The sequence below is a fragment of the Saimiri boliviensis genome, chromosome 16 (assembly GCF_048565385.1).
Source record: "Saimiri boliviensis isolate mSaiBol1 chromosome 16, mSaiBol1.pri, whole genome shotgun sequence".
In the NCBI taxonomy this organism is placed as follows: Eukaryota; Metazoa; Chordata; class Mammalia; order Primates; family Cebidae; genus Saimiri; species Saimiri boliviensis.
Genome location: NC_133464.1, coordinates 36,330,754 through 36,348,413, shown reverse-complemented (window position 1 = coordinate 36,348,413; position 17,660 = coordinate 36,330,754). Strand labels below are relative to the sequence as shown.

General features: G+C 38.3%; 1 protein-coding gene across 17 annotated transcripts in view; it reads left to right on the top strand.

Moving 5' to 3' along the window:
- The window catches only part of LMO7 (LIM domain 7), a 235,219-nt gene that overhangs the window by 154,574 nt on the left and 62,985 nt on the right, over positions 1-17,660 (top strand). For all 17 annotated transcript variants that reach the window (XM_074387590.1, XM_074387591.1, XM_074387589.1 and 14 more), the window contains 2 exons: positions 13,348-13,378; positions 14,560-14,673. In XM_074387590.1, coding sequence (XP_074243691.1) covers positions 13,348-13,378; positions 14,560-14,673 — 145 coding nt within the window. The remainder of the gene's footprint in view (positions 1-13,347; positions 13,379-14,559; positions 14,674-17,660) is intronic.

Genomic DNA, 17,660 nt, shown 5'->3' with positions numbered 1-17,660 from the left:
AGGAAGTGCGTGTATGTGCTTGTGTGTATATATATCAAATCAAGGGTAGTTATGTGAATAGAAAAATTGACATAATGCATCCTGTTGACTTTCTAATGACAAGTAGCTTTACACAAGTTATCGGAAATACAAAATATTTAGTTAAAACAGACATTAGGATTTACATTTTTTGGACGGTTACTATTGCTCAATTCCTCCAACTTTTTTTTAATTCATGAAATAGGTTGGATTTGGTTTTATTAGTCCTGGGAAGTTTGAAAATGTGCTTTCACAGAAGAAATTTCTCATTCCTTCTTCTAATGGCACCTGTACTTTAAAATATACATTTTGTAATTTTCTAATGGAAAACATGAGGTCTTGGGAGTATTTTTTAAATCTTGTTCTGTTTTCTTCAACTAATTGGAATTAAAAAGTTTCATGTGAAAATTTGCTAACACAATTCAGCTTCATTGCATTGAAGACAGAGCTTATGACAGAGCTTCACTGTCATAACTGTTGGCAGTGGTTAGCTGTAGATGAGGATTAAAACAGAGAATAAGGAGTAGGTGTTTCATTTTCTTTAGCCAAATGATCCTCATATGCTGTGAATAGGCTTTTAGGTCAGATCAACTTGGGCTTGAATTATAACAATACAATAAAGGTGACTTCTGGAATTGCTTAATCTCATTAAACTTCGGTCTCATATCTGTAAAATGGGAATAACACTAAATATAGAACTGCATTGGTGATGAAATTAAGCTGCATGTGAAATGTGTAGAGGAATACTGATATAGTACCTGTGTTTATTTTCTGTTGTCATTTTAACAAATGACCACAAATTCAGTGACTTAAGACAGCACAAACTTACTCTCTTACAGTTCTAGATGTCATGTCTAAAATGAGTCTTAAGGGGCTAAAATCAAGGTGTCAGCAGGGTTAGTTTCTTCTTGCTGTTCCAAGGGAGAATCTACTCCTTTCTCCTTCTGCTTCTAGGGACAGCCAAGCATTCCTTGGTTCCTGGCTGCATCACTGCTCCAGTCTCTGCCTCAGTGGTCACAATCCCCTCTCCTCTACAATAGTCAAGTCTCCCTCTTTTTCCCTCTCATAAGGAACTTGTGATTATGTTTAGGACCCACTGATAATCCGGGCTGCTTCCCCATCTTAAGACCTTTAATCACATTTACAAAGTCCCTTTTGCCATATAGGGTAACATTCTCAGGTTCTAGGGATTAGAAGTAGACCTTGGTGGGGGGTGAGGTCATTATTCAGCCTCCCACTGAACTGAATAAATCATCAATATTTTAAAGTGTGAAGTAGGAACAAAGAATTTGAAATGGAATCTTTTTCTCAAGCTAAGAAAACCATTTATGGTGGCACAGCATGGATTATTCACATACGGTATATTTTATATACAGATATATTTTACAGCATGTACATAACCATTCTGGAATGCATAAAAAATTGCATCTAAAATGTGTAATATTAGGTAATTACTTAAATAAGGCTCAGCTGAGGGAGCAGGGTCATCTCAGTTGGTTGCTAGAAATACATTGCAAAATCACTGTAATCGAGAAAAATGAAGATATGATATGTCTTTTTTTTTTAATAGGGTCTCACTCTGTTGCCTAGGCTGAAGTATGCAGTGGTGCAATTTCAGCTCACTGCAATTGATCTTCCCACCTGAGCCTCCTGAGCAGCTAGGTCTACAGGTGTGCACCACTATGCCCAGCTAATTTTTGTATTTTTAGTAGAGATGGGGTTTTGCCGTGTTAGCCAGGCTAGTCTGGAACTCCTGACCTCAAGTGATTACCCCACCTCAGCCTCTCAAATGCTAGGAATACTGGCATGAGCCACCCTCCCAGGCCAGATATATCATTTCCTCACACTTTGTATCCGAAAGTCAAGACAGCTTGAATGAGTTTTTTTCCAAGGTAGCAAGAATGTTGAGCTCCTGGCTCTACTAAATTGTAATTCTTACAGTATTTAGTATTCAGTATATATATTTACTGAGTGTCTGTTAATGGTTTAGGCACTGAGGTACATCTTGCCCTTTGGTCTGATAGTATGTTTTTCATTAACTTCTTAGGTGTATAGTCCTTTCTGGTCTGTTTGCTTTGCTCATACATTCAATATATTTTTCTAGGTTTCAGTCTTTAAATGAGCCTTTCAGCTAATTTTAGACCTCTGGGAACCTAAGTCTGCTTTATCTGGTTAGTGGAGTTAGCTAAATTCTTAGATCCTCAAAAGCCGTGATTCTCAGCCATGGAAAATGTTGTACCCCTCTTCCCTCAGCTCCATGACATTTGACGATATCTGGAGAGATTCTGATATTCATGCCTGGGGTTGGGGAGTGGCAGTGGTCTCTAGTGGGTAGAGGTCAGGAATGCTGCTTGACATCCCATAATGCATAGCACAATTTCCCCTGGAAGCAGAGAGTTATGAGGTTCAAATGTTAATATTGCTGAGGTTGAGAAACCATGGTCTAAAATTATATTATGTCCATTAATCTTTGGCATAAATCACATTGTAAAAAACTTAGTGTGTTCTATATTGGAATTGTGCCAGTACATGTGAGATAAAGAGGCTTTTGTGGAGCAGGTAATATTTAGGACTCAAGTAATTTATTACATGAAACTTGAGGGTTTGGAATCTCATTTGGGGAGGGTACTTATTTTCCTCATGGTTGAAAATTAAAATTTTGAAACAAGTCTCACTTATAGGCAGGGTAGAATCATTTATTTTTAAGTAAGATGTAGACTTCTGAATGTGTTGCATGCATACATTATTTTGACCAGGGTCCATATCACACAGCACATTTAATATCAAAGCTAAGGAATAGGTGCAATGATAACTTACAAACAACAGTTTGTATCAGCTTATGCTTTACAGAGAACTTTCATGTACATCAGAAATGAAACAAATATTTATGTGCTAGATATTTTAAATATGTTTAATTTTCATAAACCTAAAGATAGATATTATCTGTATTTTTTAACATAATATGTAACCTAAGGAAATTAACAGACTCTTCTATTTAATCTTGTACATGCTTGCTATGTAATCTTGTTTATTTTCAGTTGATGGGAATTTGTTTTACAGCCATCTTATGTATAAGGACCCAGTAGTGGTAAAGTAATTTACTGTTGATCTCTCAGTATGAGAATTGATGGTATTTCGTTTACTTGGAAGTCTTTTAAAAAGTGCTTGTGCAATATTTTATTCTTGAAATTCTATAGTATGTTGTATATACAGGGTAGTGGAAAATAAGTTTTGTCAGAAAAAAATGGCAGTGGGGAACTTCTTCCATTGTCTTTGGGTGGCCGATTTAGGAAGGAAATTATTGGCAATATAGGGTTAGAATCAATACTTTGAGAAAAAATTGAGTTATAGTTCAGGATATTATAAAGATAACTTTTTGGGATTAAGAAGTAATTTATTTTAAAAATATAGCACAGTAGAAAGTGTTTGTGATTATACTATTAATAAAACAGGGTGTTGGAAAAGTCTATAAATCACATCAAACCTTAATAGTTTTGTAACCTTGGGAAAGTTTCTTAAGCATTTGGAGTTTCAGCTTCCTAATCTCAAAATCATTACATTGTTGTATGGATTAAAGGAGATAATGTAGAATTGTCAACACGATGATTGATATCAAGTGATTAATAAAGGCAATTATTACATTACACAATTCAGTATCAAGTAGGACTTAAACAGATCACAGCTAGAAAACACTTCATTAATACTAGTGTCCTTAAGATTTTTAAACTCTTCTGCCCAAAAAATAAATTTTTCAAAGTGTAAGTAAAATAGGTCTTTTTTATAGGACTTCTCATAATTTTAATTTGCCATTACATGTATTCAAGAGGACGGCACAGAATTAGCACTTCTAAAAATGTTTTGACCTTCAGAGTTATTAAAATGTTGCCAGTTTCTCCTGTTTCATGGTACAGTTTGAGAAACCCTTGGAAGAAAGTATATAATCAGGCAACTTGATTCCAGTATCATGATGATAAAGACGAAAAGATTTCTATTATTAAATTTTGTACGGATTTTGAGCGTGGGATCAAATCTGGGAGGACCTCTGAAATGTCTAGTTCAGTATTCTTTCATGTCAGTGAAAGATGAAGTCATGATGGGTAAGAAGATGACCCACGAGTTCGTCCTCAGCCCTCATCCACTGCACCTCTCAGCAGCGCTGTTGGCTCTGCCTCATCTTGACGTCATCACATCCTCACGTGGGTTAAAGGAGATAATGTAGAATATCCCACATAATGATTGATATAAAGTGTCTGTGTCTGGCTTGCCTACACTGCGATGGCCCCTGCTGCCACCCTGGGTGTCTATTCTGTCAGCCTTGCTGGTTTCTCTTCTACTTCTTAACCCTTAAGTGTTGGGTTTGTGAGGACAGAACCCCTGGACCGTTTCTCTCTACTTATGTTCTAGGTGATGGCATTCAGTTTTAGGAGGCTTTATTTCATCTCTATGCTGACAGCTCCACTAAGTACATCCCTAGTCTAAATTTCTACCTGGAGCATCTTACTTGAATGTCTAATTACCAATTTACCTACTGAACATTTTTGTTGTTGTTGTTTACTTTAAGTGTTTCACACTTAACATATTTAAAACCAAAGCCTACCATTCTCATTGCTGCAGTTACCTAGCATTGCTACCTTTTAAACTGTTTGGCAGAACAGTTTAAAAATCTTAAGGGCATAGTAGCAATAAAGTGTTTTCTAATTGTGATCTGTTTAAGTTCTACTTTATACTTAATTATGTAATATAATAATTTCCTTTATTACTCACTTTATTAATCACAGGAAAATATAAAACTGAATGTCGTAACTGCATTGAATAAGCAGATCATACATAATGGATGCTAAATTCTGTATTCAGTAGTCACCTTAATATGTACTCTGTTTCTGGTTTACCATCTGAGGAGATACATGTGAGTCTCAGTCATGAAATCAGCTTTATGTAACAACAAGCGTATTGGTAGAAAAGAAGAATTAGAAGTCTCTGGTTGAGAGGGTTAAACCCATGTTTCAGCTCCTGCAATAACACTCCTCAGTTGTGTTACTTAAGTGGGACCGTGTGCCAGTGTCTTTGAATGCATGTGTGTGTGGTTTTTTTTCTCTTTAAGTGAAACAGTGCTATTCTTAGTAGTTTGTGGGAGAGCTGTGAAATTTAATAACAAATTATTTTTAACAAGAGGGTACTTATTCACTTGTCAAGATTGGAATAAGCATTATGTTGCTAGGGCAAAGTGTTGAATTTCTAAGTTTTTTCTCACATAAGTAAGTACAGAAATCGCCAACTTTATGTATTTGGGCTCACTAATTGTCTCCAGGAATGATGTTATTTTCTTGTGTCATTTTAATAGTTTCCACAATGATTAGACATAGCTCCGTTTTGTAGCAATGGCAGGTTAAAACCAAGTGAGTCACACGCCTCTAACGTCACTGGGAGGTTGTCAAATGGAATGCAGTTTCATTTTTAGGAATGAAGGTGGGAGGGAAGGAGGAAGATTCTGTTTCTTACTTTTCTTTTTAATGTATCTTGCTTTTTTTGAGAGAGGGAAAGAAGTAAAAGTATGCTAAGAATTCATCTTTAACTTGTTTTATTCACATATCTCTTTTGTTTGACACGGTGATGAGACAATGGTGATTGCACGTTCTCTATTTTAACTCATGCGATGGATGAGCTTCCATTAATAGAATGATAGAACTTCCATTAATAGAACAAGAAGCCAGTACCTGATATACTCCTAAATTCTTTTTTGTGATTCCTAGGCTTTGAAGAGCAGTGGCCCCTTCCCTTAGAGACAGTGGTATTAGAAGATAATTTCTAATTAGGGTACATTTAGGGTTTCTTAGTATATTTAGGGTTTCTTAGGACACCTACAGTTTTCTCCCATTTGCAGATAGACTGGCTTGTTACATATATAAAAATGAGGCTAGGAGTTTGAGACCAGCCTGGCCAATGTGGTGAAACCCTATCTCTAATAAAAACACAAAAAATTAGCTGGGCATGGTGGCAGGTGCCTATAATCCCAGCTACTTGGGAAGCTGAGGCAGAAGAATCGCTTGAACCCGGGATGCGGAGGTTGCAGTGAGCTTGTTTCACGCCATTGCACTCCAGTCTGGGCAAAAAGAGCAAAACTCTTGTGTTAAAAACAAATGATGCCACCACTGTGTCCTCAGAAGGACTTCCTTCTGCTTCGAATTTTCCCTACTGTCTCCCACTGCCACACATGCCTCCGCTCTTGCCCCATGCATATGTGACAGATTTAAACCAGATGCAGTCCACATACTTTTTCTTCCTGCGGCTGCTCATGAAATCGTGATTCAGGGCCTTATTTCTTGATTTTCTAAGACTTGTGGACAGGTGGTCAAACTGCGTAAGCAACAACTGGGGAGCAGAGATTACTTAGTGGCTTGGAGAGGGACCAAGTATCTCGCAAGCCCGGCTCTTCTAATATCAGTTTCCAAACAGGCAACTCCCAGGTCATCTGGTGCCACCCAGGGCAGGGCAGGGCTGGAACTGGCTTTTGAAGGGTTGGGTCTGTAGGAAGAACCCACGCCTTGCTCTGGGAAGCGGCCTCAGGAAGTAGAGACTGGGGACGGAATCACTCATGCGTTGCAGTTGTTCTGGGCAACAAAGCAAGGCGGATACTTATTCTGGTAGCAGGGTGGAGTCTGAACTGGGCATTTACTTACCTCTGCTCCAGCCCCTTTAGAATTTCAGAGTCCCTGTTAACCACGGAGGTGTGGGCTGGAAGCTGGCTGTGGGGGCAAGTGAGTGTAAACTTCTTACCTTTTCTATTAGGATGTGGATAAATCTTCTGGGGTACTTTGGACAAAAGCATTCCCACTGTGTCAAAAATTCCAGTGTGAGTTTTTAATCATACACGATTCAGTCAGAAAACTGTATTGGATCTTAACCAAGGTTGGCTTCGACAGGATAGGAGCTGGGATTTGGGGAGAAGAGATGATTTTGGAGCATAGAGAATTCAACTCCTAGGAAGTTATGATACCAGGGCAGAGCACGGGGAGATCAGGCCCTCCAGCGTTGCAAATGAGAATGCTGGTACTTTGAGGAAGAAAGATACTAAGACATGTGAGAGGAACATTGAGAAGTGGGATTCTGTGGCAAACTCTACGAAGCTTTACTCTCGTTTTGGGGAAATTTTTCTACATCTGTCTCAGCCCGACCTGCCGAGCTGGTTCTGTGAGTGGCTTTAGGTAGCTCGTATATGAACATTTAAATGCTTGGCTGTTCTTAGCTAGGACTTTGATTGACTCTGGGATACAACCATGTGGCTGGTGTGGCTCCAGCTCTCTGCTGTCTGTGCCCACACACAGACTCCTTAGAGCATAGTATGCTCTAAATATACCATGGGGAAGGCTGTGCCGGGTGCACGTGTGTGGGCCCAGAATTAGCTCCTTGGATAAACAGAAGGTGTTTGGAAATATTTTTGGTGCAGCTCTAGCCCTAGAACATAACTGACTGGTGTACTCTGGTAATACTATAATCTCACCCATTAGCACTTTATTCCCAAACTCTATCATACATGAAGATAGATTTTGGCTGTGTAGGCCCATCTTTCCTTGGATTTTGGAAAATTTATGGGTATTTGGCCAAGGTAGGCCCTGGTAGACCACTGATGTGTGGGGAGGGCTGGCTTGATGCCAACATAGAAGTTTGGACAATGATATTAATACCATCCCAGTGTGCCTTGCCCTTAGTTTGACCTTCTAGAAATAATTTCTTATCCTTGCTTAAAGCCTTCCATGGCAAAAGGGCAAGGAAACTATAATGTAAAAGAGTGCCTTGAATTACTCTTCACAGAAATGTCTCTTCTGAGGAGGAAAACTCTGTGTGGGGTGAAGGGGGCAGAGTTGACTGCTTCAGCCACTGCCCTGTCTCCTAGTAGTTTGGTTGAGATGGATAATTAAGGAATAGCCTTGAATTGTCTCACTTTCTTGTTCTGCTTTGATTAAACATTCTTTTATTTCTTTTTTTTTTTTTTTTTGAGACGGAGTCTTGCTCTGTCACCTAGGCTGGAGTGCAGTGGCAAGATCTCAGCTTATTGCAGCCTCTGCCTTCCAGGTTCAAGCAATTCTCTTGTATCAGCTGCCTAAGTAGCTGGGACTACAGGGGCAAGCCACCATGCCTGGCTAATTTTTGTATTTTTAATAAAGACGGGGTTTCACTGTGTTACCCAGGATGGTCTCAATCTCCTGACCTCGTGATCCGCCCACCTTGTCCTCCCAAAGTGCTGGGATTACCTGCGTGAGCCACCATGCCCAGCCTGATTAAATATTCCTTAAATCTCTCAGTAAAGCCCAGTGAGGCTGGTACTGTTATTCCAATTTTACAGGTGAGGCTTTGGAGACAGTGAAGTGATGTGACCAAGTCCTCACAGCTAAGTTAAAGTGGAGCCAGAATTTAGGCGCTAGAGGTCTGAACCCAAACTCCTGCACTCAACCAAGCTGCCCCCTCAGGGAAGGACCCTGCGTGGGATCCCTGAAGAGTCACAGCATCTATGTGGACTTTTTTCTTCCCAGGTTCTTTGGTTAGAAATGGTATTTCTTGATTGACTTAGTACTAGTATTTATAACCTTTGAATAAAGACAAAGGGATGAGACCTAGAGCTTCCTGGTTCTAAGTGAAGACGGTAGCAGTTAGGATGAGATGATTATAGCTGGATGAGTTCTCGCAAGAGCTTGGGGCTTCCTTGTTCCTACTCTCTGGCAGAAAGCTGAGACGTCCATGATGGGCATATAGTTTCTGGTCCTTTGTCAGGAAGCAAAGGAATTAGGAGAGCTATTCCATTAATAGAGTGAAAGATTATATCTATGCTACATTTTCTATTTCTTGAATATTAAATATATTTAATAGTTAATGTATGATCAAAGTATAGCATGAGAGCCATCAACATACCCAAGATGGGTATTTTTTTTTTTGCAGCTATTAATATTTCACCTCTACCCTTTTTTTTTTTTTGTTTGATATGGAGTCTTTTTGATACTCTGTCGCCCCAGCTGGAATACAGTGGCACAATCTCAGCTCACTGCAACCTCTTCCTCTTGGGTTCAAGTGATTCTCCTGTCTCAGCCTCCTGAATAGCTGTGATTACAGGCACACACTACCACACCCAGCTAATCTTTGTATTTTTAGTAAAGATGGACTTTCACCATGTTGGCCAGGATGGTCTTGATCTCCTGACCTCATGATCTTCCCTACTCGGCCTCCCAAAGTGCTGGGATTACAAGCGTGAGCCACGGCGCCCAGCCCTCTACCCATTTTTAATGCAGATTTGTGTTTCAATGCAGGTGTGGATTCTTTGGGCTCTGTCTTTCAGAGCTCTTTAAGGAAGCTTTTTCTTCACATAGACCAGCATGTAAGCTTTGTATTTAGTCCTTTGAAGTTTGTACAAAGTGCTTTGATCTTTGTTTCTATATCTGTTTTGTGGAGGGATTATTGATTTGATTCTAAAGAATTCCATTTTATTGCAATTTAAAGATAACACCTTAGTAAGAAACATAATAATGAGTATCAATACAATTTGAGTCAAAATTGGACATATTTTAAGTAGGTTAATGCAATTTAATTGTTCTCTGACATTGTATGAGTATTATTTCCTGAGCTTTTATGATTTCAGGGTTTTTCTTGCTAATTTACTTTTATATGGGTTAAATAAATGTATTTAATCAGAATCTGAGAGCATCTGTGTGTCATGTAATATGTGAGGCATTTTTAATCAAGTATTTTTATGTGCTTGCCAACTAGCAGACCCTGGATTAAGGAAGTTGGAATATAGCAGTGAACAAAATCACAGAAATGTTTTTGGATTCAGGTGGAAGAGAGAAAAACATGCATATAGTAGGTGGTTTTAAATACAAAAATAAAGCACGGATGAGAGATTGGGTGTGTCAGGTGGGCTAGTTGCGATTCTAAATATTGGGGTCCAGTGATGGGCCTTGCTCTCACATAGCTTACAGCCTCGTAATAATTCTTTGTTCAAAGAATTGTCGTTCTTTGATCATAGTGTAGAGTAAGGGCTATCAACATACCCAAGATAGGTATTTTTTGAAACTATTAGTATTTCATCTCTACCCATTTTTATTGCACATTTGGGTTTCAATGCCAGTATGGGTTCTTTGGTCTCCCCTCCCCTCCCCTCCCCTCCCCTCCCCTCCCCTCCCCTCCCCTCCCTTCTCCTCCCCTCCCCATCTCCTCCTCCTCTCCCTTCCCCTCCCTTTCTTTTTTTTGAGACAGGGTCTCGCTTTTTCACCCAGGCTGGAGTGCGGTGGTGTGGTCATAGTTCACTGCAGCCTTGAATTCCTGGGTTCAAGAGATCCTTGTGCCCTCAGCCTCCCAAGTAGCTGGAACTATAGGCATGTGCTACTATGCCTAGCCAATTTTTACATTGTTTAAGAGACAGGGTCTTGCCATGTTTTCCAGGCTGATCTTTAGCTCCTGGAATTAAACGATCCTCCGATCTTGGCATTCCAAAGTGTTGGGATTACAGGAATGAGCCACTGTGCCTGGCCTGTTTCTTGATGAACACTTCACGAGACTAGGGACTCTGCTAAGTAAATATGTACATTTCCTTCTAATCCACTGAAGATTAGAAGGGCATTATTCCTACAGAGGTCATTATTCCTACTTTTTCTGGAAGGAAACCAAAGCTCTGAGAGTCAAATAAATTGCCAAATGAACACAGTGAGATACAGATCTGACTCCAAAGCCCGTGCACTTAAACATGGTATCAGACCATGTCAACTTTGGAAATATTTGTTATGGAAGAATTATCCAAATTTGGAGCTAAGTCTGTCTTTTATTTCATTCTGATGTTTTGTGCAGTAGGTTGGCTGGATCATGGAGTGTGCGTGTTACCTGTGTTACTGTGAGCTTCCCTCCACCATTGCAGTAGTTCTATTTTAAAGGAGTTAGGGTTATGCCCTGTGGCCACATGACAGGCAAAGGAGCTGCTTGGTTACTGACTTCCATGCAGTGGGATGCATTTGTTTGTGAGAGAGTGAGCTCTGTTTACTCCAGCAAATCATTGACTACTTGAATTCCTGGCATTGCATTTCAGAGATAGGACACTAATTTGGCTGGCCTATGTATCATGTCCAAGAGCATGTTATAAATGCTCACATTTAGAAGGGACTGTAAAGTGAGTAAAAGGTAATAATGCAAAGGTCGCTGCTCACTGTGTTTATCACAGAATAGGTCATCCCTTGTATTTCCAATGATTGCCTTATCATCATAAAAAGTGAAAATAAAATGAGTGTATTGGATCTGAAATCTTCATTGAGGGCTGTAGAAAGGAGATCAAGGGTTCAAGAGAGCTGTGTTTCTCCTTCCTGCCTGAAGTATGAGGCAGATCCAAAGTGGGAGGATGATCAGCTGAGTGCATTCTTTGTCTGGGTGTTGATGGTTCTTTTGTGTTTTGGCTAATTTAATGTTTGGCATGTGTATGTTGGTCATTAGTCCAAAAAAGGGGCCATATATTTACAACTCTGCTATTTTTTGTTGTCAGTTTCTAGTGAGTTTCCCCACTTACTACTTCAAAGTTAAAGTGCTGTAGATTTTTATGAGGATTTTCTTTTTATTAAAGAGATAAGCTATGGTTTGATAACTTGTGCTTGTTTACTTTTTTGAGGGATAATATACAGAAAAGTATACATATTATAAGTGTACAACTTAAATACTTTTTGGAAACTGAGTGCACTTAAGTAAACCAGTTTCTAGATTGAAGCACAAATGATTGGCATCCTAGAGGCCCTCATCCTCTTTCAATCTCTTCTGTCATTCTCTTCCAACAAAAGTAACCACCATTCTGACTTCTAGCAGCATAGTGTTGTTTTGCCTGTCTTTGCACTTTATGTGAATGGAATGATACAACCTGTTCTCTTCTGCATTTGGCTTCTTTTTCTTTCCCTTGTTTGAGAGGTTGAACCTGTGGTTGAATGTAGTTGAAGGTTGTTTATTTTTGTTGCCATGTAATAATTCATTATGTGGATATGCCATAATTTATCTATTACAATGTTAAAGACATCTACACTGCTTCCAGTTTATATTGTGATGAATAGTGCTGTGATAAACCTTCTCATATATAACATATGTAAGCATTTATGTTGGGTGCATACTTAGAAATGGAATCATTACATCATAGAATATCATTGTATTTAGCTCGAATAGATATTACCAAGTGGCTTAAGAGTTTAAGCCACTTTACATCTCCAATTTACATCTCCACCAGTAGTGTGAGAGTTGATGAATTTTATTGTTGAGATGTCTTTTGGGAGGTGTGTGAGAGGTGCATACTGTTATTCGGTTCATTTCAGTACCTTTGTTTTCTGGAAAGGAAAGGTCATAGTTGCCTTGTTGATTCTTTGAAAGCTAAGTTAAAAATTTGTCTCTGTGTACTCACACTCTCCTTTTTCTTTGTCTTTGTATATATGAATAGATATGTGTTTTATGTTGATGTCTTCTACATACATAGATGTGTGTATTTTATTTTACAAATATACGACTGTGCTGTTAGACTGGACAGGCCACTTAGAAGTTTTCTCACTCAGGCTCCTACAAGTTTCTGAATTCACACTGATCCTACTTAAGTGTCTCTAATGAGGGGAAGCGCGTTCTTTTAGGATGACCCCTCCCTTTGTTAAGTAGCGTGTTGTTGCTTCGACACTGGTACCATCTGCCTCTTTTTAACTTCTCCCGTAAATATCATGACCTTTCCTAGGTAAACAAAAAACCCATGATTCATATAATACAGTGAAGTTTCTTCAGGCAGAGGTTCATGGCTATTTTTTAAATGACCACTTTTCAACATTTGCAGGGTCAAGGTCTCTGAGCAGTTTGCTCTGGAGAACTTGGATGAAAAACCTTAAGGATGATGGGGAAAAAAACCCTCAGTGCAAAGTCACTTCTATTTTTCTTCCTATTTTTAAGGTTGTTGATTTTTTTTCTCCCATTTCCCAGTTTTTCATTCATGAGCAAACCGATGCCCCCTCGTTGGGTTTAAAAATTGTTTAAGGTGGAAATGCAAAAAAATGCATATTATGTATTTAAAAATTAGACAAAAGTGAATAAAATGAAAAAGTAGCACTGCTTTTTATAGAAAACTGACAATTGTGTTAATGAATGTCAATGAGTATAGAAAATCGATGCATTATAATTTGTCAAATCAATGAATATGGAAGAATTCTTCTGATGGAGATCATATGAGTGCTAAGAGATTTGAGCTTCCAGGTGATATTAATTTTCATATAACTTTAGAATAAAAATGAGTTTTTAATTATTTAAGGTTCACAGATATTACCTAATAGATATTTTCTTTCTTTACAGGCAAGAAGAGACTGATAGGAGAGTAAAAAATGTAAGATACATTTACCTTAATGGAGCATTATAAGTGGCTTTCACTTCCATGTTCTATAAGGAAGTAGTGAATCTAAAAGTATACTCTATATCCCTTTTCTAATTAATTTTTTGCTACAAACCAATCAGTTACAAACAGTAAATATCTTTAAATGTATGCCTTACAACAAATGGTTAGATTGTTCTGCTCCCACTGATAAGGGAGAACATGTGGTATTTGGTTTTCTGTTCCTGCATTAGTTTGCTCAGGACAATGGCTTCCAGCTCTGACCATGTCTCTGCAAAGGACCTGATCTTGTTGTTTTTTTGTTTTGTTTTGTTTTTTTATGACTGCATAGTATTCCAGAGTTGAACAATGAGAACACATGGACACAGGGAGGGGAACAACACACACTGGGGCCTGTTGGGTGATGGGAGAGGGAAAGCCTCAGGATAAATAGCTAATGCATTTGGGGCTTAATACATAGGTGATGGGTTTGATAGCAAACCACCATGGCACACATTTACCTATGTAACACACCTGCATGTTCTGCACATGTATCCCGGAACTTAAATTTAAAAACATTTGGGTTGAGTTGTATAAGAGGATAGGTTAGATTTAGGAAGCTGTTATGTGTTAGTAATATGGTAAAGGCAAGTAAACACATTTTCAGGTTTTTATGGGCGTAAATAGGAAACTACCAATTCAGACTTTAAGGAAGAACATTACATGTTTAAGGACTCCAGGTAATTGTTCAATGTAGACTCCTACATCTTACAATATTTTATGCAAATTGAAAGAATATCTAAAAATGTTGCAGCTTTATTTTTAAAAAGCTTAATGTCCTTATTAAGGAAGCTGAGAATTATTGTTTAGGTGATCATTCTGTAAATTTGATGAAAAAATATTGATTGCTTTAGAAGTTACATTTGTGTTTCATTTTTTCCATTTTCATCTATACTAGTAGGGTATATGAATGAATACCTTTTGGAGTCTTGACTTCTGGTCTAAGAACTTGCTCAGAGACAGGAGAATTTAGGAAGAAAAATTAAGATTTTTAATGACTTTCCCATAAACTTAGAAGGTCTCCTTTTCAACAATAGAGTCATGTGTGCTATCATTTATCTACAGTACTCACCTACATTTGAGCTTGCAATTGGTTGCTAATAGACTGATTGTTGTTAATGGATTTTTTTTTTAAGGTTTTGATAACATTGTACTGGCTGGGAAGAAAAGCACAAAGTGACCCCTACTATAATGGTCCCCATCTTAATTTGAAAGCATTTGAGAATCTTTTAGGACAAGCCTTGACAAAGGTAAGTAAATCACATCTGTGTGAGATTACTACTGTAATACAGTCGACTACTTTCCCTTCCTCCTCTCCTCTCCTTTTTCTTCTCCTTCTCCTCTATAACAAAGTATGGCAACTCTGACTGTCTTTGTCCCACTCTTGATTGGCTGAGTAAGTAAATTGTTACTCATTTACTGGCTTTATATGTCACCACCAAGGAGTGAGTTGAGTCTATTCCAGAGCAATTTCCAAGGTGTAGAGACTTACCTTTTAATTCTACATAATTTGGTGACACATGCATTGGCTTCCTTCCCTACACACTTTATATAGCTTAAGTATTTCTATACTCATTGTAGACTCAACCTGTAGTAGACAGGTGCTTCCTGGACTGTTAACGTGCATGGAATATACTCAATTTCTTTGCAATAATGTGTTGTTGTCATAGGTGATGGTCTTTAATGCCCACACTTTAATATTCCCACAATTCTACCACACTGCCTCTGTTTCCTAAAGAGTAGTACATGGTGTGAACTGGAACTTCATACAAGGTTTTTAAGTTAGAATCCTTTGTTTTATACACATTTCTGGTCATGCATATTCTGGAGTCAATGTGACAGCCTTTTGAATGCTTGAGGACCATTTGAAGAGAGCCAAGTGCTAGGACTGACCATAGTTCTGGCAAGTCTTCATTTATAAGATCTACATGGGAATACAAATTCTCAGGGTAGGGGTATTTATTCAGGGAAATTTGTAGGACTCAGAAGAGCCCTTTTGTGTAGTCACAATAGGGTTTCATCATCTAATTAGTAGTCATTGTTTCATGGGTTTCTCTAATGATTAAATGATACCACACGAGTAAGGCATTTAGCGTTAGTCTTTAGCACATTGTAAGGTTGCAATAAATGTTAGTTGCAGTGATTGGAAGATAGAAATTTTAGACCAGAATGAACATGATCACCTTGCCCTGCATCTCCTGCATCTACCTTGATCTTTTTTTTTTTTTTTTTTTTTTTTTTTTTGAGATGGAGTCTTGCTCCCTTCACGCAGGCTGGATTGCAGTGGTGCCATCTAGGCTCACTGCAACCTCCACCTCCTGGGTTCAAGCGATTCTTCAGCCTTGGGAGTAGCTGGGATTACCCGCGTGCACCACCATGCCTGGGTTATTTTTGTATTTTTAGTCGAGACAGGGTTTTGCCATGTTGGTCAGACTGGTCTTGAACTCCTGACCTCAGGTGATCTCCCCACCTTGGCCTCCCAAAGTCCTGGGATTACAGGCGTGCATGAGCCACCATGCCCAGCTGCATCTACCCTGATCTTTAAATAATTTTGCCTGAGCCTAGCCATGATACAGCAATTCCTGTTCACCACACCCCAAATGTAAGAAGTCAATAACACTCTATTCAAATTCCTTGAATAAGTTAATTCAAGAAATAGCTGCGACATTAACATGCGTACACATTGTAGTAAGTATTGAGAAAACACTCATGAGAGATTACCTAGCCTCACAAAGCATGATTGTCTGAGATAGATGAGCACACTGTTCACTGCAATGAAGAATGGTGAGGCTCTAATGAAGGAATTTCAGGGGGCTTTGAACATAGGGAGAGCCTTGCCTTACAGTTATGTCAGCTAAGAAAACTTTTGCTTAAAAACTGTGTGGGACTTTGACTTATGTACTAGTGCTCTCTTTATAGCTGTTGGTCCTTTTAATGACAGTCTGACTCAGGTTGAATAATCCTAATACAGTGTCTATGCCAGGAATGCTTTGTCAAAGGCTGTTTCCTGTTACCAGGTTCAAAACCAGAGGGAGTAGACGAAGACCTTATGGTGGATAAAACTATTGTTGTGGTTCTATTATTCTATTATAATAAAGTGGGGGTAGCTGTAGAGGCATGTGACCATATCACTGCTTTTGCATCAGTTCTATTAAAATCAAAACCAATGTGTTCATCACGCTTTTCCCATTTAACCAGATAATGCCTAAAAGCGAACGTAAAATACCAATTAAAAATCATTGGTGTAAGTTGTAACACCTCAGTCATCTTATAAGTTGGAGGTGACTCATTTTAGGTGATTCGTCAGGGTTTCTCCTTAAAAACCAGGCACCAGGGTCAGACAGGTTATTTTAAAACTGAAGTGACTGTCATCAATAACTTTAACATTTATGAGGTCAAAAATCCATCTTGCGTGTTGGACTCTAAGGCCTTAGCAAGTACTTGTCTAAGAAACATGATGGATCTAAATACTTAAATTAAAAAAAAAACAACAACAACTTTCTGTATTTGAGAAGAATTTTGGCAACATCAGCACTAGGCCTGGCTTCCCCATCGGCTTGGAAGTAGCAGGATGTTAAGGTAGGCACTTGCATTTTCATGACAGGATGTCAACTCTAATTCCAGGGTTTCTGGCATCTAAAGCACATGAAACCTCCCTGAAAGCTACTAGACCTTGTTTGTGCTCCAAACACTTGTCAAACAATTAAATCATGAATTGACAGTATTACATCAAAAGTATGCCTGAGACAGCTGCTAATTAATTATTCACTGCAAACACTCTTCAGCTTTTTTATATGTTGAAAATATTTATAATTAAAAGTTGAAAGAAGAGTACAACAAATACCCAGATATACAACATCAGTTTCAATTATTATAATTTTCCATACTGGCTTTATCTACATAGGTGTTTATCCATCTATGTTTTTACTTAACCATTTTAATATAAATTACAGGTGTATTTCTCCCCCAAATACTCAGTATGCATCTCCTAAGAATATAAATATTCTTCTATATAGCTACAGCATTTCTTATACTTACGAAAACTCAGATATTCCCCATTATCTAATATTCAGTTGATATTAAAAGTTTCTTAATTGTCTCCAGCTATTTTTCATAGCACTTTTTAATCTGAATCATGAGTTAAGGGTCACATAATACTTTGATTGTTAGTAATTACTAGGTTCTTTAAACTGTCTCTGTATTAGTAAACTCATCTGAAAGCCACATTTCTGATTTT